General features: G+C 43.8%; 1 protein-coding gene across 1 annotated transcript; it reads right to left on the minus strand.

Annotated features, from left to right (window-relative positions):
- Nucleotides 1–585: 585 nt before the first annotated feature.
- CHRNB2 (cholinergic receptor nicotinic beta 2 subunit) lies at nucleotides 586–23,319 on the minus strand. The gene is made up of 7 exons (XM_001373116.4): nucleotides 23,284–23,319; nucleotides 22,554–22,768; nucleotides 18,503–18,648; nucleotides 17,561–17,605; nucleotides 14,796–14,905; nucleotides 12,611–13,604; nucleotides 586–4,391 (listed from the first exon to the last, which is right to left on the minus strand). The coding sequence occupies exons 2-7, from the start codon at nucleotides 22,615–22,617 to the stop codon at nucleotides 4,221–4,223; spliced, it is 1,530 nt and encodes a 509-aa protein (XP_001373153.1). The 5' UTR covers nucleotides 22,618–22,768; nucleotides 23,284–23,319; the 3' UTR covers nucleotides 586–4,220.
- Between the last annotated feature and the right edge of the window lie 3,033 nt (nucleotides 23,320–26,352).

A 26,352-nucleotide genomic window follows, 5' to 3' on the forward strand; every position in this document is an offset into this window, starting at 1 on the left:
CAGATTTTGTTAAGTAATTAATTATTCCAAGGCCAACTTCACAAGGCCTGACATTTCCTGAAACAACTGATCAGTTTGACCAGCTAGCCTGCTGCCACAACAGGTTGTACAGAAAGGGTAGCCTCCAAAGAGTGTTTTGAGCAGCTCCATTCCTACCCTCCAATCACCTTCTCTTCCCTTTCCCTGATGCTTGGCAGAGAGCCAGCTACCTGTAGTTTTCTAGCAGGTCTGACTTCTTGCAAAGAAGAAACTCTGGGGATGCCATCCCAGTGTCCATCCTACCTGGACATCTCCTGGATCCTGTGATTTACATATAATGGAAGATAAAGGGCAGTAATTAAGGGAAATCCTTTAAAAGTATTGTGTAAATCTCAGCTATTATGTTGAAATTTCCCATAACCCATCATTGTGAATGGCCCTCCCCAGTAGAACTTTCTGAGATTTGTTTTAGTCCCTCCTGCTGCAGTTTTAATACATTCCTTTTAGTTTTCCTATGACATGAAATTGAAAATACTGTCACCTTGAATGAACCAATTGCCATAAACTGAATTTGAAAACTCATAAAAATGAGTGAGAACAACCTTCTTTTAGGCTCCCACAATCTTTGTTTATTAGTGATAGCTGGTCTAATTCTATGGCCCTCTGTCTGAAAACTTGAGGAAAAATTTGATCACAACTCTGAGTAGTGTTTTTTATTATACATGTCAAAACCAAGATGAGACTCCTTTGGAAGGAGAATCTTCTTCAAAATCTTGAATCCCTGTAGCAGACTGAAACAGGTAGAGACAGTGAGTTTTAAAGACTGGAAAGACAAGGGTGACCATCAAAGTGGAAAATAAAGGAGGTCCAGCTCCCCAGGCCTGCACTCCCTCAGGCACTCTGCATGTGTGTATGTGTGTGTGTGCGCGAATATAAATGTGCACAGGAAACAACCTTTTTATGAAGGGATCATAACACAATACGGGGCCTCAGGCCGCCTAATCCAAAAACTGATCAAATTTCTGAGTAAAGCCAGTGTTTCCCATTTCTTTCCTTGGCTGGGCTGAGGCAGTGGCAGTTAATAGACTGGGAGATTTTTTTTTTGCCTTTTTTTAAAGCAGGGCTCAGCACCACTGCATGGATCCTCAGGATTGTGATGAGGGGATCTTAGCCAGCTTGCAATATGTAACCATCCTTTATCTAGTGTTCCCCCCCCTCCCCCTACCATCTGTAGGATTCCTGACACCTTTCTACTTCCTGCGGTTAATAGCTTTTATTCTTCATCAACAATGAGAGCCCTTCCATGCTAGGCCACCTTAAACTGATGCCCTCCTTTTTTGTTTGAGTGGGGTCACTGCAGCTCTTGAGTTTTCCTTTCTGGTCCTGTGTTCTGACCCCCATCATCCCCCAGGATAATCTCAGGGTATAGAAAAGTCATTTGGAAAGGATTAAAATAACTCCAAAAGGAACAAGAGGGCATAGAGATAGAAGACAGCAGTTCTAGAAACCTAGGCAAGCCCTAAAAAAGGGATTTTGACTCCTGTGACCTCTTGTAATCTTGCTTGTTCAATAGTTCCATAGGGTCCAGCCCTCCCTCTCAGGTGCCTCCAAAGCTGAGCTTTGAGCCTGCCTAACCTCCAATCTTCGCTGACCTAACTGAAAAGTACCATTTCCGTCCTGAAAGGGGGTTCATCTGCTTTAAGACCTACAGAAGGAGGGGTTCTGAATACAAAGGCAAAGGGCTCCCATCTAGTCCAACTTTCTTACTTAGCCAATAAACTGGCTTTGAGTGCCTGAGCTGGGAGCCCCCGCCCCCCTCTCCAATTCCCCCAGGCCGCCTAGTCTGCCTACTCTACCTACCAAGCTGATGTTCCCCGTCCCCCCATCCCCCACCCCGCCAATGGGCCTTGACCGTTTTATTAAGCACCTACGATACGCAATACGTTTACTAGGGACCAGGGATACTTTGATCAAAAACGAACAAATCGGTACCCTTCGAGGGTCCGGTCACCCTTCCTAGCATCTGCCCTCATTGGTGAAATGAGAACGCTGGGAGTCTGGGTCCTTTCAGGCCCGGAGAGCTCCCGCTTTGTTCTGGCCTCGCCAGACAGGGGCAGCGGGCGGGTGCAGTGACAGCATGAATTCGCTAGAGGGCAAGGCCTCGCGGATTTAGCAGCCTCACTCCGGAGAGAGGGTGGGGCGAGGAGCGGGCAAAAGGAAAAGCTGATTGGCCAGTGTGTGGTCTGTCCGGCAGCTGCCGCAGGGAAGGGGAAAGGGGCCGCCCACGCTGTTATCACATGGCCCCGAGTTTGTCCCTAGCCCGGCTGTGCTGTTGACGGAGCCCCGCGGTGGTCATTTCTATTTGGAAATGTACCCTGGGACTTTGTCTTTCTTTGCTTTGCCTGCATCTCCGAATAGAATGGTAGGGTACTGGCAAAGGGAGCCAGCCTAGGCCTGTGGAAATCTGGGACTAATTCATGAAAGAGGGAATTGTGGGTGACCTGTCATTCATCTCTTATCTTGTCCTCCCAACAGAACCCTTTTTTCTTGAGCGGTAGTTGGGGGGGGGGGCAGGAGGAAGGGCGTTTCCTGGGCCAGTGATCTCTTCTCGGTCCATTCTGATCTCTGCCTCATCCCTTCACCTCTAACCCTCCAGAAACAGAAGCTGCCAGAGCCCATCTCACTGGGTGCAGGGGGCACTGACAGCCACTGTTGCCAGCCCCCTGCAGACCACAGAGTGAGCCCCGGCTAAAGCATGCAAACCAAAATTATCTTCGGGCCAAAATGGAGGAGGGAAGGTATTGGGTTACCTAGGGTAATGGCCTTCCAATGCTATTCTGGCCTCCACCCAACTGAGCTATAAAAAGGCCAGAGCAGATGCAGACAGCAATCGGGTCAACTGCAAAGTGGGAGGCCAGGTTCAAAGGGAGAGAGAAGAGAGTGCTGGAATCAGCAGACTTCCCCTCCCAGGAGGCAGCAGAACTACCCACAGCCATCTACACCAGAAATGAGGTCAGCTTTAGATAGGAGTGATGGCAGCTGGACTAGAGGAAGAAATGAACAGGTCCTGCTCTCCTGGCCTGTTCTCTGCTCTCAGGTCCTCAACGGCATGGCAAAACTAGGGCTACACAGGCGAAGAGAACCAAGAAATTTGATTATTTCAGTCAAAAGACTCAATGTGGTCTCCCAGAAGTTTGTGAGATGAACTGCGCTTGTACTTTCTGTACTATTTCAGTTGAGGAAGCAGTCACAGTGCTTAAAGCACTCCTAGGATCCCGGAATTCTATCTTTTTGCCACATCTCCAACATTTCCCATTACTGTTCTATTGGGATCCTGGAATTCTAGAAATGGCCCCAGATTGCCTTTGTAAGATCAATCCATCCTGACACCAACTCATCCCCTCATACTCTTTACCTTAAGGGGAAAGTATATGACAATGACTGAAGTGGTGAAGTAGGGATATGCAACAATCCTCTAAGCCAGAAGGTAGGGCCAGTGTTTCTGTCATCCCAGGCCTGAGAGGGCCCAGAAAACAAAGAGGGACAGTGCCAGAAACTGTCTCCCAAAGGAACCTGGGGAGCAGGAGATGGTCAAAAATCAGTCCAGCAGGAACTTTGGGTATCAGGCTAAGGGCACACAGAGGTGTGTGAGAGCCACTGACCAGTCTGCAACCCCTTGTGGCCAAAAAGTTTGCTCTCTGAAAACATGGCTCCCAGGCCCACTCTCATAAGCTACCTATCATTTGGTCAACCTAACCAAGAACCAGAAAAGCCTGCTTGTTTCCATACACTTCCATCTTCTTTCTCCCCTTCAGAGCACCCTCCCCCTGCCTTTTCAGGTCCTCTGGAGACAGTTTATTTTGGTAAGGAGAATGAGGCCCCTTCTCTCCCACTCAAATCCTTCATTTCCTTGCCTTTCGGACTCCCAAGGAGAGTTCTGGTTTCAGTCCATCCCCCTCCTGCCATCTCTGCTCCCTTCTGTCTCAGCTGCCATTCCCTACCACTAGCTGCTTTCAAGGCCTCACAGACACCAAAGGTTGGGGAGACTGAAGGAGAGGCACAAACCAGCCCAGTGCGTAAGTGGCTCAGAGGTCAAGTCGAGGAGGAAGAGGAGGAAGCAGTCTGGGAGGAAGCTCCTTGCTCCTCCTCCTTGGAAGCCAGCCACACCACCACGGCCACTGTGGGCCCTCTGCATGGACGGCCCAGGCGCTCTAGGTTTGGGGGTGGGAGGGGCAGTGATCTCACTTGGAGCTGGAAGCTGGATGGGCCAGATGGAGGAACGTGTTGGTCGCGTAGTTCTGGAAAAGCGGCTGCAGGAACATGCCAATGGTGCCAAAGATACAGACAAAAACAAAGATCCAGAGGAACAGGCGGTCAATCACCATAGCAACATACTTCCAGTCTTCACTCACCTGGGAAAGAAAGAAAAGGGGAGGGGGAGGGCAAAGGGTCAGCTGCTGGCGGGGGAGGCTGGGCGCCCAGGCTCCTCTAATAATAAAAAGGATGATGCTGCTGGCCTGAAAGCTTAGAGCCCTTTCTGCTAGCCCGTCGGCAGGTAGGGACTTACTTTTTATCAGTCACAGGGTCAGAGCCTGCATCTCCAGACACCAGTCCACCCCTTACTCCACAATGGACACCCACAGTGGTCAGCAGGCGGGTCGTGGCTTATATATTTTCCAAAAGTTAAGTCCTATTTTGTGGAGCTAGAGATGGTCTGAGAGGCTGGAGCTCTATGTGCTACACCATCTCACTGTTCCTCATTGATGGTTTCCCAAATAGGCATCATTGAAATAACTGGAGATGAAGAGAGCTGATAGCCTGAGCTCCAGGCTCCCCAATGGCTTACTCCACACAGAGGTCTGAGGGCCAAGACCTGCCTCTTTCCCCAGCTCTTCCTTAAATAGAGGATGTCTTGCCCATACCTGAAAAGGAATCTCTCCCACATCCTGGACAAGGAATCATCCTGCTTCTACTCTAGAACCTCAAATGATGGGGTCTCCCCTAAACCCAGAGATAGCTGAATTCAGAGATGCTTCACCTTCAGTCAATTTGTAAAATCTTGATAACTGTATTTCAACACAATTGGGTTCCTTTTGTAATTCTATGGAGTTTTTTAGTTTTTTTATTTAATTAGTTGATTTAGAATATTTTTCCTTTTTTTTTTTTAACCCTTACCTTCCAGTTTGGAGTCAATGTTGTGTGTTGGTTCCAAGGCAGAAGAGTGGTAAGGGCTAGGCAATGGGGGTCAAGTGACTTGCCCAGGGTCTTTAGGCCTGGCTCTCAATCCACTGAGCTACCCAGCTTCCCCCTAGAATATTTTTCCATGGTTACAAGATTCATGTTCTTCCCCTAAATTCTATGTTTTATGCATTCAAAAATATCATTCTGAGATGGTGTCCAAAGGCTTCACCAGACCACCAAAACTCCTGGCTGATTTCACTTGTTTTGAAATTGAGATATTCCCATGATTCATAGCTACATAACATCACTTGAAGAATATGAATATTCGTAAAAGGTAAGATCCTTGTTTCAGGGAGAATCTTGCAATCATCCCAAATGATACATTTTCCCCCATGCAATTCAGCCTGGTATCTCCCCGTCATTTACTACTGGGGCCTGTTCATTTTGTCTTCAGAAGCGTCCGTCCAATGTGTATGTCCTTGTGGACCAGATCTATGGGTGTGTGTCATAGTTTGAGCAATAGTCATTCTCCATCCATTTGGCTTTTCTCGCGTGAACAGTTAAGCTGGCATCTCCAATGATGTGGATCTCACTTAAGAGGCTATGCAATAGCCCGGATAATGTATCAAGTACAACGTCATTCACAAACAGGGCCATCCAGCAGGCCTCCCAGCAGCTCAGGGATCATCCATACAGCCTGTCCTGGACATCCTCTGGGGTAACGGCAAGCCTCTTCTGCAAGCATCTATCTACCTGCTTTGTGACTTACTTGATATTAAAAAGAAGCACTTAGATGGTCTAATCTAGAGGTAGGAAGACCTGACATCTCCAACTTCAAGTGTTTACTAGCTGTATGACCCTGGGTAAGTCACTTAACCTCTCTGCCTCAATTTCCTCATCTGTAAAATGGGAATAATAATAGTCTCTTCCTCCCAGGGTTGATATGAGAATGAGTTAATACCTGTAAAGTGTTTTGCCAACCTTAAATCACTATATAAATATAAGATATATATTTATATAAAATAAATATAAATATAAAAGTATTCTTGTTTTAACAATAGGGAATAATCAAATAAGATCATCTCCTATTTTTAAAGGTGTCTTCCATGATCTCAACATACATAGGAAGCTCCCTGTTGAATAAGAGCCTTTTAAGAGTGCATTTTGCTATCTCAGCCCTAAAGCAAATAATAAGCCTGGTGCCACCTCGAATATTCTCTGTTGTTCCATCATTTTTCTGTCTTGTCTGACTCTTCATGACCCTATTTGGGGGTTTCTTGGCAGAGATACTGGACTGGGTTGTCATTTCCTTCTCTATTTCCTCTATCTTTTGGCTAATTTGTGACTGCAGAGATGTGGTCCCCTGCACAATATTTTCTATGAAAGCCTATGTATGCATTACCTTCTCAGATTTTTGCCAAAGATGCCCTTGATGCAGTTGTAAATATTTCTCTTATAGAGTTTGTAGAGATGTGAATTGGCAATAAACACTATTCTTACAATTCCCCCACACACACACATACCCTTTTTGGTAGTAGTAATGTCCATGATCTTTTCCAATCATTTAATATCTTTTTTCCCCAAATATTTTGAGAATCCCTCAAAACCCTCAAAATTGTGTCTCCACAGTATATTTGACCTGGTCCAGCTGCTCCTCCTGCCTTTGTTTGTTTGTTTGTTTTGGCAAAAGGGGGTAAGTGACTTGCCCAGGATCACACAGCCAAAAGGTCAGAAAAATGAGGTTTCCAGGCCCAGTATTCTAATGACTGCACTACCTTCCTACTCCCTTTATTTTCTTTAATGCCACTTCTGCTTCTTCACACAGCTCACTGGGACTAGGATGCTCAAGTTTACCCGTAATGATTATACTGTCATTGGTGGAAAAGATTATTTGTATAAAAAAAAATCTTGAGAGATCGTTTCAATTTTTGTCTCATCCTTTTTCCAATTTCATCCTTAAATGTTCTTGAGATGATCTGACTTATTTGGGATTCATGGTAAGCTTTCTCATTACTCCATCTTTCCTGTACCATTGCCTCTGCCTGCCCTCTCTCTCTGGTGGTTGTGGAATTCAAGGATTTGCTCATTAAGACAGTTTCTAGGAACTTTGGGCCTACTTATTATGGCAATGGCTTCATATTAATTCAACTTCTTTCAAAAATAGTGATAGTATCAATGACTGTTGCTTTATCCAGTCCTCATCAATAGATTAAGTAGGTCATGTTGGAGCTAGTTGATTTCTTGCCATATCTTCTAATTTTTGTTCTTTCCTCTAATTTGCCATTGATTTTAAAAATTTATTCTAAGAAATCCTTAGTCTGCCTATTCATAGACATCTAATTTTGGAAAATTCCTACATTGACAACCAGTCGGTTTCTATTAGAGATATACTGAAATTAATTTCTTGTGATAAGCATATAGGTGGCACAATGGATAGAGCTCTGGGCCTCGAATAAAGAAGATTCATCTCCCTGAGTTCAAATCCATTCTCAGAAACTTACTAGCTGTGTGACCCTGGGAAAGTCACTTAATCCTGTTTGCCTCAGTTTTCTCATCTATAAAATGAGCTGGAGAAGGAAATGGCAAACTACTTCAGTATCTTTGCCAAGAAAACCCCAAATGGGGGCAATAAGAGTCAGACACAACTGAAAAATGACCCAACAACAAAGACTTACTTTTTAAAAATATTACTCAGGGTTTGCCATATCTAGTGCATAATAGATCTCTTCTCAAAAAAATTATGTATATGTAACTATATGTATGTGTATTATATATATGTGTGTGAGTATATAAGTATATACATGGAGAGAGAAACAGAGAGAGAGAGGCAGAGAGAGAGAGACAGACAGAGAGAGAGAGGCAGAGAGAGAGAAAGAGAGAGACAGAGAGAGAGAGAGAGAGAGAGAGGCAGAGAGAGAGAGAGGCAGAGAGAGAGAGACAGACAGAGAGAGAGAGGCAGAGAGACAGAGAGAAAGAGACAGAGAGACAGAGAGAGAGAGAAAGAGAGACAGACAGAGAGAGAGACAGAGAGAGAGAGAGGCAGAGAGAGAGAGAGAGGCAGAGAGAGAGAGACAGACAGAGAGAGAGAGGCAGAGAGAGAGAGAGAGGGAGAGAGAAAGAGAGAGGCAGAGAGAGAGACAGACAGAGAGAGAGAGGCAGAGAGAGAGAGAGAGAGGGAGGGAGAGAGAAAGAGGGGGGAGGGAGGGAGAGAGAGAGAGACAGACAGAGAGAGAGAGGCAGAGAGAGAGAGAGAGAGAGAGAAAGAGAGAGGCAGAGAGAGAGACAGACAGAGAGAGAGAGGCAGAGAGAGAGAGAGAGAGAGGGAGGGAGAGAGAGAAAGAGAAAGAGGGGGGAGGGAGGGAGAGAGAGAGAGACAGACAGAGAGAGAGAGGCAGAGAGAGACAGAGAGACAGAGAGACAGACAGAGAGAGAGAGGCAGAGAGAGAGAGAGAGAGAGAGGCAGAGAGAGAGAGACAGAGAAAGAGAGAGCTTTTTTGTAACCTACATGCCTTTTCCCCTTTGATTTCTTGATCTGGCGTCAGTTTTCCAACCGAATAAAAACTGTCCTTCCATGGCCACCTTTGCATTGACGTGACTCAGTATCTCACTGGGTAGTAGGTAACTGAATAAATAGAATGTTGGGTCTAGAGTTAAGAAAACTTGAATTCAATTGTGAAGACACCTACTAGCTGAGTGACCTTAGGCAAGTCATTTAACCTCTCTCTGCCTCCTTTTCCTCAACTGTAAAATGGAGATAATAGCTCCACAGGGGTGTTGTGAATATCAAATGAGATAATATTATTAAAGCACATAACACAGGTGTAAGCACATAGTAGGTGCTTTAAAATGCTTACTCCTTAATATTTAGAGCTGGGAGGGACCTCAGGAGCCAGCAGATCCAACCCCATCATTTTACAGAGAAGGAAATTCAGAAATCTAAAGGTGGTTAAACATAGTGACACCCTCCTCGGGTTGTTGTGAAGATCAGATGAGAGAAGTATCGTAAAGCACTTAGCACAGTGCCTGGCACATAATAAATACCATATAAATGTTAACTATTATTGCTGCTGCTGTTATTATTATTGTGATGATGGTGATGTGACTTGCTCAGAGTGACACACCTGGTAACCCAAATCTTCCTGACTAAGTCGAATGCCCTATCTGCCGCATCTGCCACATCCCACTGCCTCAAGTTCTTTTTTTTTCTCAAACCCTTCCTTTCTGTCTCAGAATTGATACTAAATATCATTTCCAAGGCAGGAGAGTGGTATGGGCTGGGCAATGCGGATCAAGTGACTTGCCCAGGGTCACCCAGCTAAGAAGTGTCTGAGGCCAGATTTGAACCCAGAACCTCCTGTCTCTGGGCTTGGCTCTCTAACCACTGTGATGCCCAGCTACTCCTGCCTCTCCAAGCCTTTAAAATGTCTCTGCCTCCTCTTTTGGTGGCAGGTATCTGTTCAGTAAGTTGCAGTTATCTTGACAGTGTCTTCATACAAATACCCATGATAAGCGCAGTGCTATGAAATGACTAAGCGATATTTCTTGTCTTTATGCACAAGATAAAGCCAACTCTGCCAACTCCTTTGTTTGCCTTCCAAAGGAGAACTTGTGAACCATCTTTTCATTTAGCTGCAAATTCCCCGTCTCTCCTTCCTCTGTTTAAAGCCACAACAAGGATAATAGTAACCACTACCATTTATATAGCACTTACAGGTTTGCAGGTGCTTAACAAATGTTACCTCATTTTATCCTGGATACCATTATTAATCCCATTTTACATGAGACATCGGAGGTAAGGGGAGGTTTTGTAACTTGCTCAGCCTGGGTCAAACGGCTACTAAATAAATGTCTTGGGCAAAATATGGAAATATGTTTTACATGATATCACATGTGTAACCTATATCCAAATTGCTTACTGCCTCAGGGAGGGAAGAGGAGCGGGGAGGAAACAGAGATTATGGAGCTCAAAATATTAGAAAATGAATGTTAAAAATTATCTTTATGTGTAATTGGAAAAAATAAAATATCAAAATAATTTTTAAATGTCTGAGGCAGGATCTGAACTCATCTTCCTGAATACAAGTCTAGTATTTCTATTACATCATGTTCTCTAAGAAAGAAAAATGGGGGGGGGGGGGCAGCTGGGTAGCTCAGTGGATTGAGAGCCAGGCCTAGAGATGGGAGGTCCTAGGTTCAAATCTGGCCTCAGATACTTCCTAACTGTGTGACCCTGGGCAAGTCACTTAACACCCCCATTGCTTAGCCTTTATCATTCTTCTGCTTTGGAACCAATACATAGTATTGATTCCAAGAAGGAAGGTAAGGGTTTAAAAAAAAAAGAAAGAAAAATGGCAGCTTTCCTTGGCTTGCTTGGGTACCAGTTCTGTCCTCTCAGTCTCAGATTACATTAGCAAGGTCTCTCTGTCACCCCACATGAAGCTCTCAGTCAGCCACAAGCTGCAGGCTGTCCTGGAGACACTGAGCTCTCTTCCTTGGCAGAGCAGCCTCCCCTGACTGGTCATCAGTCCTGTCTCCTGCCTCCTCCCCACCAGTAAGGAGCCTGTTCCCTGCCCCTGGCTCCCCTGCTTCTGATGGGGGAGGAAGGGATGGGGGTGGGCAGACCTACAGGACACCTTCTTCCAGACCTCTCCACATCATGAAGAGATGCTGCTGCTGCTTCTGGCACTTTGTCCCCTTTCTGGCTCCCAGGAAGCTGAATCAGCTGAATCAGCAAGGCACCAGCATGGATCTGAGAAGAGGAGGCTGTGATCCAGATGGGCTGTCCCATATCAAGGTAATGGACATGTGGCATAGTGGAAAGAGCCCTGATTTTTTTAAAAGCCCCTTGGTTTGAATCCTGGCTGTAATACTTCCTTCCTAGATGACTTTGGTCAAGTCATTTCCTCTCTCTTGGTCTTAGTTTCCTTGTTTAAAAATGAAAAGGTGAGGTAGAGCTCAGCTAGGTAGTTCAGTGGTTTAAGAGCCAAGTCTAGAGATGAGGGAGAGTGGAGTCCTTAGATTTAAGTCTGGCCTCTGACACTTTCTACCTGCGTGAGCAAGACACTTAATTCCCATTGCCTAGCATTTATTGCTTTTCTGCCTTGAAACCAATAAACAGTATTGATTCTAAGGCAGAAAGTAAGGATTTTTAAAAGGGGGAAGAAGGTAGACTAGATGATCTTTTCCTTCCAGCTCCAAATTCTTTAAGCTTTAAAAGATGAAGCTAAGAGATCAGGCTGAAAGGGCAGACAATGCTGGAGAGTTTGAGATGAAGGTTCTCCAAGTAATTGCATCAGCAAAACTGAATCTACCTCCCGGAGATCCTCCAATTGAGCCCTTTGCAGAAGAAAATTCCAGAAGAGTACAAACTCCGTGAGAGATGAAGGGCAGGCACAAGGAGAGAGAACGTGTTGCCTGACCAGCAACCAAAATCCTGGCTCTCTCCCTCAAGGTCCCTGCCATGAATATTTCAAAAGACTGGCTTCCCTGGTAGCTGGCTGACTAGAAGAGGGATATTAATTTGGGGAGATGCCTTTTTCTAGGAGAATCAGGACTGGGGCTTTCCTAGGGGGATAAACTTTGAGATATTTCTACCAGCGTCCCTTCCAAGGCTCTCTTTTTTATAACAGTATTATAATAACATGTTATATATATCTATTATATATATATATATATATATATTGTTATATAGGAGAGCAGAGGAAGTACAGAATCCCCATCCTACTTTTAGCAATACAAGAAGAGTTTGAAAAGCTACAAATTCAATTAATGCTGAGGAACATGATGGGGGGGAGTTGGATGACCTCTGACAAATCATTTCATCTCTCTGAGTCCAAATGCAGTCAGATGGCTGGGCTGGATTAAGTGACCTCCAAAGTCTCCTTCAGCTTGAATACTCTATGAGTTTGGGACATCGAGGAGGCACAGTGAATTGAGTGCCAGGCCTGGAGTTGGGAGGATCTAGGTTCAAATCTGCTCTTAGACACATCTGAGCTGTGCCCCTGGGCAAGCCATTTAACCTTGTTTGCCTAGCCCCAGCCCTTCTGTCCTAGAGTTGTCACTAAGACAGGGAGAAAAAAGAAAAAAGGCAGGAATAATTTCTTTTCTTTCTTTTTTTTTTAAATGTAAGTACATCTGTCCTCAGGCCCTTCTCCTAGTTGTGTGACCCTGGGCAAGTCACCTAAACTCGTTACCCAGCCCTTACCATTCTTCTGCCTTGGTTCTGATACACGGTGTTGATTCTAAAGGGGAAGGGGAGGTTTAAAATATATATATAAGTTCAGTCGTCCAGTAAATCCCATGCTGTCTCTTATGAGCGCTAAGTGATGTTTGGCTGACCAAACAATTTACACACTAAGTCTTTAGGCCACCTTCCAGGCCGCACCACTCTGTCCCTCTTCTATCGCCCCGCCCCGCCCCCCAGCCTCTCTTCCGGTTTTCGCACACTCACGCTTTGATCATCATCCTCGCTCCTCATGTGATCGGCGATGAAGCGCACACCGTCCGCTGCCTCCTTGAGCCCACAGCCGCACGGCCCAACAGGGCCCGCTCGCCCTCGGTAGCCATGAGCCGACTCGGCTGACTCGGCCCCAAAAACTCCACCGAACTCCTTGACCGAGGCCTGGTTGACAAAGCAAGTACAGGAGTTGGTCCCCGGCGCATCTCGGAAGAAGATTCCTCCGCCAACGCCGCCACCTTCCTGCTCGCGCTGCCGTCGTCGTTGGCGCAGCCGCTGGCGGGCACAGTTGTGGCGCGGCTGCTTCATGAAGAGGACGGTGGGCAGCTTCTCCAGAAACACGACCTTGACCCAGGGGGCCATGGTGTGGGTGGTGGGGGAGCGGTGGTGCACGTTGAGGACGCAGACACTGGTGACGATGGAGAAAGTCACCAAGACCATGGTGAACATGAGGTACTTGCCGACCAGCGGCACGTCCAGCGAGGTGGGTGGGACGATCTTGGAGATGAGCAGGAGGAAGACGGTGAGAGCCAGCAGGACTGAGATGCAAAGCGTCATCTTCTCCCCACAATCTGAGGGCAGGTAGAAGACCAGGATGGCCAAGGAGGTGATGAGAATGCAGGGGATGATGAGGTTGATGGTATAGAAGAGAGGTTTGCGGCGGATGATGAAATCGTAGGTAATGTCCACGTAAGTGGAGTCATCAGGATTCTCGTTCCGCCGGCCAGGCAAAGCTACGATGTCCCATTCCCCGCTGGGTGTAAAATCATCCAAGTTGGCAACTTCACTCTTCAGGACCAAGTCAATCTCTGTTCGATCATAAGTCCAGGAACGGAACTTCATGGTGCAATTCTGCTGGTCAAAGGGAAAATGCTTGACCTCAATCTTGCAGGCACTCTTGTAGATAGCGGGTGGAAGCCAGAAGATGCTACCATCATAGGAGACCACAGCGTTTGAGTAGAAGGAGACTTCATAAACCCCATCAGCACTAAAGGGGGAGGGGGCAAAAGGAGGGGAAATCAGTCGGGTCTATTTTCTTTAGGGACCCACCTTGTCCTGGGCTGCTAAATTGGACATCTAGAGGGAGGAAATTCAGTTGGGGCTGTAGGAATCTCTGGTCTTGTAGGAAATATGACACCATCACCACACCCATCCTCCATCATACAGATGTAGACAGAAACAAGAGCAGATGATTCAGCCAAATGGCTCTCTTAAAACATCGTTTGAAGGAATAGGAAAGAATAGGGAAATGGAAGGAAAGGAGAACCCAGGCCAGTTATCAGTCTAGAAAGGTTTCCTGAAGGGAAACAAGATTAAGAAAATTGTGGCTGATTGTGTGGGGAGGGGTGGGGTAATACCTAAGTGTACACAAGAGTAAAAGGCAAATGGGGCTTATTTAAAGTAGGGGAAATGGCCTGTGGGAACTTTCAAAAGTGAAAGAGGGTGAAGGGTAGGTGGTGATGGAAAGGTGCTGGCATTTCTTAGACTGAAGTAGAAGAAACTTGATAGACATAAGCAAAGGAGATTAAAATTTGAGATGAAAAATGAGGTGCCATGAAATCTAGATTTTATAATCCCAGCCATGGGGTTTCAGTCAGTTTCTGAGATAGGGAAGGATGAACTCTTTGGAGAAAAGTGATCTTGCCCATGAGTATAGGTGAGATTCCTTGGTGAGAGAAGAAGGGATCTCTAAAGGACCTTTGATGTACATACCTGCCTCCTGATGAAACCCTGTCTACAAGGAAAAAAGCCTAGTAGCAGATGGCAATCAATCTTTTTTTTTTTTTAAGTTTCTCTCCAACCACACCCCCAAGATTGGGAGTTTAGGAGACTGAACTCTACTTTTGCTTCTACTACTAATTCCAGTTTTTTCATTTATTTGTTTGCAAAAGGAGGGGTAAGGGAAGGGAGGGTGTTAAACTCTATGACTTGTAAGATTCCTTCCAGCTTTATCAGTCTATGAATCACAAGAAATCATTATTGGCTATAGAGATCAGAACAGCAACCCAAATTATCTCATTTGTGTCTGCTTGTCTCACCATCTATGTGCTGGTCACTCTTATCTTCCTTTTTCTACCTTAAACTATTTTTTTTTTAATTTCTAACCCAAATGACCCTTCCACCAGGGACTTCCCAGAGTATCCTCCTTCCCCTCCCCATTTGCTTTAGGGCTACATACTTGTTGTAGAGAACAACATCTGGAAGCCAAATGTGTTTGGAAGGGAGTCGCACTTTCTTCATATTGTCGAACTCTTCTGGTTTCCAGGTGAGCCGATAATCTTCCCATTCCTGGGGAGAGATGCTAGAGAAGTGACCCCGGAGAAAGGGGCCATTCGGACAATAGAAAGGATTGGGCAAGGAGCTACAAGCTCACAAGTAATGTGGAACAGAAAGAAGGGAGGGCAAATGCCTTCTGCTTTTTGCCAATCACTATCTCCTTCTCCATCTCACACAAAAAAAGTAGCCCTTCTACTTACCAAGGCAAAACATTCTAAAAGAACAGATGATCCCATTCAAACCCACCTTCTCCAGCAGATTTCCCCCTCTGTTATCCCCACCTTCTCTCTTCTATCCAACCTCTCCTTATCTTCTGGCTGCCTCTCTCCTGCCTACAAATATGCTAAATCCTCAGAAAACCCTCCCTTGATCCATCCATCTACCCATCCCCACAAGCAATAGACCCATACCTCCTTTCCCTTTTATGATTAACCTCCTTGAGAAGGCCATCTACAATAGGCATCTTCACTTTCTTCTAATTCTATTTTTAACTTTCTACAAAATTGGGTTGAGATCTTGTCATTCGACCAAAATGTCTCCAGTCACCAATGATTCCTTAAGTGCTAAATCCAATAGCCTTTCTCAGTCCTCATCCTTCTTAACCTCTCTGCAGACTAAGTCTCTCTAGGTTTTTTAAATAATATCCTATCCTAGTTCTTCTTCTTGTCTGACCATTCCTTCTTAATCTTCTTTGCTAGATATTCATTCAAGACATGCCCACTAAAAGTTGAGGTGCCCCAGGGTGTTGTCCTCTTCTCTTTTCTCTGTCTACTATTTCACTTGGTGATTTCATTAGCTTCCATGGATTCAATTATCACCTCTCTGCTGATAATTTCCAGATCTTCTTGTCTAGCCTTCATCTCTAGATTTACATCTCCAAATGCCTATTAGACATCAAATACTGGATATCCCTAAGACATAAAATTCAACATGTCCAAAGTCATTTTTCCCCTCAAACTCTCTTCCCTCATGGACTTATTACTATTGAGGGCATTGTTCTTTTACTATTACATTATTATATTACTATTGAGGGATAATTCCATTCACTCAAGCTCACAGGTAGGTGTCCTTAATTCCTCATTTTCTCATATCCCCCATATCCATTCTCTTGACAAGACCTGTCAATTTTACCTTTGTTACATTTTTTATATACCCCCTTCTAACATTGCACCACCCTGGCACAGACTCATATCGCCTCATGACTGGACCATTGCAGTAGCCTAGTGGTGGGTCTCTGTCTCATCTTTCCCAGCTCCAATCTATCCCCCACTCAGCTGTCAATTTTCCTAAAGTGAAGATCTGCCTAAGTCACCCATCTATTCAATAAATTCCAGTGGCTCTCTCACCTCCAGGGCAAATATAAAATCTTTGTCATTAAAAGCCCCTCACAATCTTGCCCCTTCCTTTCCATTCTTATACATTATACCATTTACTCTACAGTCCAGTGACAGACCATACTGTGGACTCAGTTTCCTTGCTATTCCTTGTACAAGACACTGACTTTCCAAACTCCGGGCATTTTAATGGGCTATTCCCCATGTCTGAAATACTCTTCCCTCTCCATCTTCATCTCCTGGCTTTCCCTATCCCTCTTTTTAAAAAAAAAAAACACCTTTCTGTCTTAGAATCAGTATTAAGTACCATTTCAAGGCAGAGGAGCAGCAAAGGCTAGGTAATTGAGGTTAAGTGATTTGCCCAGGGTCACACAGCTAGGGAGGCACTGAAGCCAGATTGGAACCTAGGTCCTCCTGTCTCCATGTCTGGCTATATCTACTGAGCCACCTAGCTGTCCCCAATCCCCCTTAATGGTAGTGCCTTCTTTCTATTGATATTTTTTGTCTGTATGTTCTTTGTACATAGTTGCTTGCATGTTGTCTCCATCAATGAACTCCTTGAGAACAGGGATTGTTGTCTTTGTCTCTCCCAACACAGCCCAGTACTTCATAATAGGCATTTAATATATGTTTATTGACTGACTATATCTGCCTCAATAAAGATGTTCAAAATCCATATCCCATTTCAATGGACTATTCTCTTCCTATCAGCTGTGACATAAACTAGGGATATGGAAGAGAGGAGAGGTAGTCATGAGATAAAAGAGGTCTTGAAGCCATAGGACAGACTTGAAGGAAGTTCAATCATTCATTATTTAAAAGTGTACAAAGCACTGTGCAGGTACTGGAAGGAATATAAAGTTGAGTGAAGACAAAGTCCCTGCCCCCATGAAGTCCACAGTAAATGATTCAGACAAATAATTATATCCCATCATATGATAACTCAATTAGAGAGTTGCAGAAAGTATTTCATGGAGGTATGAGGGGAGAGGAGCAGCTAGGTGGTGCCAGAGGGCACAGAGCAAGGGTCCTGAAGTCAAATGTGGCCTCAGACACTTAGTAGCTATGTGATCATGAACTAGTCTTTTAACCCTGTTTGCCTCAGTTTCCTTATTTGTCAAATGAGCTGAAGAGGGAAATGGCAAACCACTCCAGTATCTTAAGAAAACCCTAAACAGGAGCCCAGAAAGTCAGGCAATACTGACGACCTACTGAATAACAACAAATGAAGGGTGAAGGAAATTTTGATAGTGATTAGAGAAGTAGGGCAAGAAGAAAGTGACTATAGAAGGAAAGACCAAATGGAAATAGAAGAAAGTATTGGGTCACTCACCTGGGTCAGCCAGACATTGGTGGTCATGATCTGCTCCCGCTCATGCTAAAACAGAAGCAGTCCTATGAATATTCTAGCCCCATTTCTTCCATACCCCTCTCAAATAAACACATATATGCCTGAGGACCAAGGAAAGAAGACCTGCCATCTTCAAGAACCCAAGTTGGCTGGGTAGTTGTTGTCCTTCATACTCAGAGGACCAAAATGACATCACTGTGTCAGAGTCAATGTACTGATCAGACCAATACAAACTTAACATGACAGAGACTAACCAAATTTGGGGCCTAAGAAATTAGGCAAAGGTCCAAACTTTGGAAATAATATTCTAGGTCTACGGACAAAGATTAGAATGTGAATATCTCCCCTACCCCAGTAGACTATATATCTTAGGAAGTGCCACAGATGGCCAGAAAAATAATCTCGAGACAGGATATTTTTGGTACCCATTTAACCATGAACTTGCTGAATCCCAGATGTACTCACACTCCCTCCCCCTGCTCCTTCATTCCTGTTTTTTCTTTTATATATATCCTTCCCCTATTCAATAAATTTTGCTGCAGTAGTAATCAGCTCTGCCGTCCTTCTGACCCCAAAAGATCCTTATCTCTCTGGAATTTTATTTCTCGCTCCTACCTAAGGGACCCTCAGCCCCTGGTCTGAGCCTTTGGAGCTCCTCTTCTCCCCCCATGAGGCTCTAACATCAAAAGGCTCTATGCAGTTTAGGTACAAAAAGCCCATATGCAGATGTCCTGAAATTTGCAGATGAGCTACTGCAATTCTACCCCTCAGAAAGGAGGCATATATCAAAGGTGTCTGCATATCCATGGACAAATCGTTATCAGTAGGTTGGATTTTACCAAATGAGAATCCATCCTGCTAGGGAATCCAGCAGTACAAAAGTGAAACTGAAGGGTCAGGGGGCTGAGACTAGCCCTAACTTACCACACTAATGAGCTGGGCTAGAGATACTGTAAGCTGTACTGTCACCAGCTCTGAGCCATTGGTAGCTGGGCGAATGAGCTTGTTGTAGCGGGCAGGGTCCAGAAGATGTTCCACCAACCGTTCCTCTGTGTCTGTGGCCAGGACCCCTGGGACAGGGTAGGCAAGAGGGCCATAAGGAGGCAAGAATAACTAGTTAAATGTATTCATTCCCTTCAGGGCAACAGATAGAAGAATGCCAAGATACTAGGCAGACCATCTAGGACTTCGAGCCACAACCATACCCTCCTCAGTCCTCCCCCTTCTCTCTTCCTGAAAAAGTGTGAAATGTATATGTAATTAAAAAAAACTTTTCGTGTCCACAAGAAATGGGTGCAAATTTAATAAAATACCCATGTCATACTGGATAAATGACTAGTATGCAAATGGTTAGTTTTTGAAGGAGGAAACATACTTGTAAACATGACTAAATTATTTCTTTCATAACCAGACAACTACAAATTAAAACAACTTTGAGGTACCACTTCACACCAACTGAATTAGTAAAAATAGTTAAAATAAAAATCAATGTTTATGGAGCTGTGAATACAGGCATTTTATTCTCACGTAGGTAGAATTATACATTGATGACATCTCTTTGGAGAACAATGTGGAAACGTATGCTTATAAAACTGATTTCATTCTTTGATCTCAGTACTAGGACTATAGCAAAGATTTTTTTTTTTTTTGGTGGAGAGTGTTTGGATGGGTGGGTGTGTTTTAGACCTATGATTTCACTGAAAAGCAAATTGCTTTTCCCCCATGCAAATTGGCAAACTAACTCAGAGTGTTAGGAAGCTACCTGGAGCACTAAAAAGTCAGGTGGTTTTGCCTAGGGTCACATGGACAACGTGATTTTTGTTGTTGAATCAATTTCTCTCATATATGACTCTTTGTGACTCCTTTTAGGGTTTTCTTGGCAAAGAAGTTTGCCATTTCCTTCTAAAGTTCATTTTATAGATGAGAAAAACTGAGGCAAACAAGATTAAGTGACTTGCCCAGGATCACACAGCTATTAAGTCTCTGAGGCCAAATTTGAACTCAAGAAGATGTCTTCCTGACTCTAGGCCCACGCTCTGTCCAGTGGGCCCCTGACAATGTGTTTTAGAAGCAGGACTTGAAAACAAGTCTTTCTAATTTTAAGGCTAGCCCTTTATTCACTCTGCCATGCTGTCTCCAAGAGTTCAATAATCTGAGTACAGATCTCAACTGAAAAAAAGACCTATTTTAAACATATCTATTATCCATGCATATATATTTGTTTTATTTGTAATAACAAAAAATAGAACAAATGTACTCATAAACAAGGAAGGGCTAAGTATATCTGATGATAAAGTATCCATATCTTGGTGATGGATTGGAGATGAGACATACTTTCCAGTTATAACCATTATAGCACAAATTTCCTTTGCATGATTATTCTTTTATTACAAAGGAGGATTTTAATTAGGAAGGTAATAGTTGAGGAGAAAGTGATTCAAAAGAAAAGATTAATGAAAGATTAAAAATAGAAGAGAATAATATGGAAATAGGTCTTAAACAATGACATATGTATGTCATATGTGGAATTGGAGAGGGAAGAGGGAAGGGAAAGAACATGAATCTTGTAACCATAAAAAATATTCTAAATATTTTTTTAAAAAATAGAAGAGAACAGAAGGAAGTTCAGAAGTGAACACAGATCAACAGGCAATGCTGGTAAATTTAATATATATTTTAATTAGATTTGAGTTTATTAAAATTTTAATTTAATTTGATATTAATATTGACTTGTTAAAAAACAAGCTAAATGTTATAGATTCACAGTTTCAAAGACATTCTTCATTTTCCTACCTTTCTATATGAAACTGTTCATATTTGTTGATAGTTTTATAGTTCATTATAAAAAATTAAACATGACAACATCAAAAATATTGTGATATGTCAATGATGCCATAGAATATATCATTATGGATTACATGTGCCTAGTATATAGTAGACATTTGATAAATGCCTTTTGATTGATTGATATGGTCATAAAAATGAGAGGCGATATGCTATAGTGAATAAAATTGCTGACCTGGATTCAAGTTCAGCTTTTGACACTTTCTGAGCAAATCATTTAACCTATAATATCTCAGGCAACTCCTTAGGGCTCTAAGTTGCAGAGAAAGCATCATTTGGTAACGGTAGGAAAAACACAGGTCTGATAAAAACAAAAACAAAAAATACAAGCAACCAATCAAATAAATAAATAAATAAATAAATGATGGCAAGTATCCTGACTCTCACACTTATTAGATGTATTCCTGTAGACAAGTCACTTAGCCTCTCATTGCCTCAGTTTCTTCATCTCTAATATGGAGGTAATATTTGCATAGCCTGCTTCATCAGGCTGTCATGAACAATTGCTTTGGAAACTTAAAAGCACTACAGAAATGTTACCTATTTTGTTGTTATAAAGAAAAAAGAAATATGAAAAAACATACAAAAGTGATTTTGGGTGAAAGAAACAGGAGATCATTCCATAAACAAGGATTATACTATTTTTAAAAGCAACAAACTTTATGCATATGAAAATGGAAAAGAGCTTGGAAGCAGATGCAGGCTGAATAAGTTTATTGTTATTTTATAGGTTATATTTTTCTTTTAACAAAATGCAAATTGTTTAATTCTTATTTTAATTGGAATCTTTGTTTATTTGTATTTTTGAGAATTGTTATTCAGCATATAACAAAGACAAATTTTAACATGTAGGAAAATCCATAGAAGAAAACAGAGACTCCTCCCCTAAAGGGGGGGGGGGGTCCCTGAACTGAGACACAAAAGAGTGTCTCTCAGACTGAAAGACCCCATGGCAGGGTCTACTCCTCAAGGACCCATGTAAATCTTCCCTTATTCTCAAAGGGTGAATTTAGACCTTGGACATGTGACAGAGATTTCCCTTTCATCGGTAGAAGTCAGTCACAACTTCTCAGGAATGAGAGCCAAAAGCAGATTGTCCCATCCCTCTCACCCTCTATCCCTCAGAATCCAGCAATTTGTTCAGATAACAAATGCATGTGTGTGTGTGTGTGTGTGTGTGTGTGTGTGTGTGTGTGTGTGTGTGTATTCTCTGCTTCTATGTTGGCCAATACGAAATATTTATTTATCCAAGTTTACTTTGTGTGTGTGTGTGTGTTTCTGTCTTTGTGTGTTCTGTGATGCCTGTGTGCCTTTGCTCTCCATACCTCTCAGCATCTGGTCACATGCCTAATACATTCAAGAGGACCTCTTCGATCCAGGTTCAGACACTTCTTAAGGGCACAATACAATACGAGATTGCATGTTCGTCTGGCTATCACCTAGATATCTCAGTTGCCACATTTCCTTCTCTGGTTAAATGTACTTTCAGTCATCCACCAGCCTCAGCCCTCACAATCCGCCCCCCCCCCCCAAGTTCCTGCTCCCTCTCAGAATCACACATACATGCTCATTTATTTGTTTCTGTACTCTCGGCACATTGAGATACAGCAGTGTTTCTCACCCCTTTCCCACACCTCCACAGTCCCTCCTCTTCTATCTCCCACCTATCTTCTGTCTCCCACTAAGAGGGTGGAGATCCCCTCCCTTCTTCCTCTCGTCTCTGTATGATGACCCAATTTGAGAGCTGCCTGTGCGGTTTAAATAACTAGTCAGATCACATCAGGTGCAGGATTCCTTCCCTCTCCCTAAATCTCAGGCTCCTCTCTTCACTCCCGTAGCGAGCCCGTCCTCTCCTTCCCTGCCCCCCTCCCCCCCCCCCCCACCTCCTTCCACCCTTCCCTTCCTCCCATGGTCCTAATCCCAAGAATATTAGGTTTTGAAGAGAGCTTCGAGATACGACTCCATCTCATTTTTGCTCCTGAGACGTCTCTCTTCTCACCCGCTACGTTCCCTGGGGCCCTCCCCTTCCCCAACACTCCTCAATTCCCCAGAATCCCGATCCTCCCAAGAGCATATGGCTCTTCTTCACTCCCGCCCCCTCGGTTGTCTCTGGCCGGCTCAACGTCCTTACCTGGAAACAGCCCAAGGAGGCCAAAGCAGAGGAGCAGCGCCATGGGGAGCGGGAGCTGGGGCATCCCGCCCGCATAGCTTACCTTGCTCCCCCTAGGCTAGCTCTCAGCTCCGCCGCCCTCTGGGGAATGCGAGGGTGGGGTGGCGCGCTGTCCGTGGTACTGAAGCCCGGCCGCTGTCCGTGGTGTCAGAACCGGCCTGGAACTGGAGTTGGAGCTGGAGATGGAGATGGAGATGGAGATGGAGAAGATGGAGATGGAGCAGGAGTCTCTGGCTGCTGCTGCAGCTGTCTCCTCGTTTACTGCTCACTGTAACTGATGCTTCTGCAGCTCCTACAGATCCGGGGGCGCAGGGGGCGGGGCTGGGGGGGAAGGTTCGGGGGAGGGGCCGGAACCTAGTTTATCTCAGACTGGCGTTTCCCTGGGGACATTCTGGCCCCCATCAGTGGAGCTTTCCCCGGTTTGGTTACCCAGGGGATAGGATAGGGTGAATTAACATCTTTTCCTCCACTACAGACCAACAGCCACTCCAGATAAGGGAGGGGTCTCTACCCTTGAGATGGAGCCCCCGACACTGTTAGTCCCGGGACTCCAGGACTCCTGTCTAGGAAAGTGGGTCTCTGTTGGGCCCTGGTGGGAATCTGCTTCTCCTCCTTCTCTGGTGCGGGATCAGGAAAGGTGAAAGAGGAGTTCCCTTATGATGCAGTTTAAGAGCAGAATTCTCCTCCCTACCTCTGGTGCAGCCTGCCCAACCTTGTGAGGGAGTCTACTGGGAATGGGGGAGGAGAATAGGAAGATAATGCTAACGAATCCAAGTAGGTCAGACGTTGCTTTTTAAAAAGTGATGATAGTGGGTAAATTAGGGAAATGAGCAAGGAAGGGAGGGGGAGAGAAATGGAGGGAGGGAAGGTTTGGAAACCCTCACGCAAACCAAATAATCCTGCTGTTTGGGGCTCCTTGACTGAAGGAGAAAGTAGTTCATCCTCCACTTAATGGAGAGGGAGATAGTGCTTTTTACAATTATGGAAGGCTTGTGGGTCCCCACTGAAATGTGAGTGGTTTTCCGAATGATATCAGTATCTCAACACCTGTCTTCTACTCCCCCATTTTGGTTTCTAATAGGAAGGGGAAATGGGGCTTGTTCCCCTGGGCTTCAACTATTACCTGCTTCTCCATCTCACTGCTTCAGAACCAAGCCTTTATCCTGTCTCTTGCCTGGCTCTGAAGAAGAAAATCAGGCCAGATCAGGAAGATGGAATCAAAAGGTAAAAAAAGATTGAGGGATTCGTCCCTTTGGGAAAAAGAACTAAGATTAATATTTCCATTAGTTTAACATTTCTAATATATGTATGGAACTTGGGGAAGGAGATTCAGTCTTAATTGGGAGAATGGGGCCTTCAGGTTGATGTAGGAGCTGAGGAAGCTGCAGAATGGATGAATTCCATGAAGAGGGAGCAAGATAATAAGAATAATTATCATTAATGCCACCTCTTACACTTATATATATGTTAAACCTATAAGGTATTTTATCTCAATTGAGCCTCATAACAAGCCTATAAAACAGGCATTTTTATTCCCATTTTACAGATGAAGAGACCTAAATTCAAAAGGGTGAATTTGCTCAAGTTCAAATAGCTAGTAAGGGAAGGGCTAAGATTGACTCCTAATTTTCCTATGCCACAATGACCAGCCATTTTCTCCACTCCATCTTTGATTTACTCCAGGTAAAGATTGGACTGCAGAAACACATAATTAGAAGACTTCTCTCTCCTTTCTCTGACTGGAAGAGAATGAACTAGACTGTTGGACATTCATTACTCAATGGTTTTATGCCAGGCATAAAAATAGTAGGTGATGAAGAAAAGAATCAGGTTTTAAAGCAGAGTGGGAAAAGACCATAATCCATGTGCCAGAATTCTGTATGTATTCTTCAGGGCTACAATAAAAGGCTATGGTTTCAGGGAGGGAGTAGAGGAGTGGGATGTTGGAAGGCTAACCCTAAAAACTGAGCACTTTTTATATGGAGGCAAAGTCATTTTCCCCTCCATGATTCAATTAAATCTTAAAATATTCAAATGGATCTGTAATCTCAGGAATAAATCATCCTCTACAATAATGCAGATCACAAACCATGCATACTTACCCATTCTGTGCTACTCTTTTTTTGTGTCTCCACATGTTAGTCACAAGAGGTCCACAACTATGCTAAGGAGCCCATCTCAATTTCTTTTGACATTACAGGGATACTGATAGAGCTATCAATAATTTATCTCTTATTCTTGCCACATGATTACAACTTTGTCATTTGTGCATTTCTTTGAAAATCTTTATGCCACTTACCCAAATGCAATACACATGATACCTACTAGAACTGGGAAATACACTAGTTCTGCTGACTCCAAATCTAGTGTTCTTTCTACTGACCACACACATTTATTTGTAATGTATTGAAGCCTGCTCATGACTATCAAGTGCCTCTCCATTGATCTTTGACTGATCTTGTTTCAATTCTTTGTTTTAATTAAAAACATTTGGAAATGCCCCCAAATTCCTGGAGTTGGATGTGGTAGGAAGAGTCCAAATGTTGAAGGAATTGTGAGAGAGGAATACTGTGATAACTTGAGTTCCAGAACACAAAGTCAGGGTCTTAGTATATATAAAAGTCTAGTATATCTAGAAATGTTTGCTTATATGCCCTGTGCAAATGTGTGCACAGTAGAGAACTTAGCCATGGAGGGGCAGCTAGGTGGATCAGTGAATAGAGATCCAGGAGTCAGGAGGATCTGGATTCAAATCTGGCCTCAGACACTTCCTAGCTATGTGACCCTGGGCTAATCCCTTAACTCCCATTGCCTAGTCCTTACCAATCTTCTGCTTTAGAATCAAAACTTAGTGTCAATTCTAAGAAGGAAGGAAGAAGGAAGGGAGGAAGGAAGGGAGGAAGAAAGGGAGGAAGGGAGGAAGGGAGGGAGGGAAGGAAGGAGGAAGGAAGGAAGGAAGGAAGGAAGGAAGGAAGGAAGGAAGGAAGGAAGGAAGGAAGGAAGGGAGGGAGGGAGGGAGGGAGGGAGGGAGGAAGGAAGGAAGGAAGGAAGGAAGGAAGGAAGGAAGGAAGGAAGGAAGGAAGGAAGGAAGGAAGGAAGGAAGGAAGGAAGGAAGGAAGGAAGGAAGGAAGGAAGGAAGGGACGGAGGGAGGGAGGGAACAAGAAAAAGCAAATGAACTGGAAAATTTAAGAGCTTTAAGATAAAGTGGAAGTCTCTATTGTCTAGCCTGGAGAAAAGTAATTAACAAGAGCAATACTGAGTGAAGGCCTTCAGATGAATGAACAAAAGGAACTACTCTCCTTTGAGATGAAGGAGTAGATATCTATATAGTATTAAATATGCTTCAAAACACTTCTAGATAACTCATTTTGTTACAGAAGATGATGAAGTTCCTGATGGGAATCATAGAACTATATAATCTGAGTTGAAAGGGATGGATGTCAGAGATTATTTTGTTCAGTTTGCATATATAAGTAGGAATCCCCTCTATATCATCCTAACAAAAGATAATGTAACTTCTACTTGAAAACCTCCAGTGATATGGAGACATCCTGAGGCAGGCCATTCTACTTTCAGACTAGTTCTAATTGCAAGAAATATTTTTTCTCAAATACAGCAGAAATATGAGACTTTATAATTTGCAGTCATTACTCCTAGCCCTATCTGAAGGCTATTCTCTCATCCATTTGGCGGCCCTTCAAATATTAAGCCTCTATTCTGCTTCTCTTCTCCTCCCCCCAATGTTTCTCTAAGCAAAAT

Source organism: Monodelphis domestica, chromosome 2, assembly GCF_027887165.1.
Source record: "Monodelphis domestica isolate mMonDom1 chromosome 2, mMonDom1.pri, whole genome shotgun sequence".
NCBI lineage: Eukaryota > Metazoa > Chordata > Mammalia > Didelphimorphia > Didelphidae > Monodelphis > Monodelphis domestica.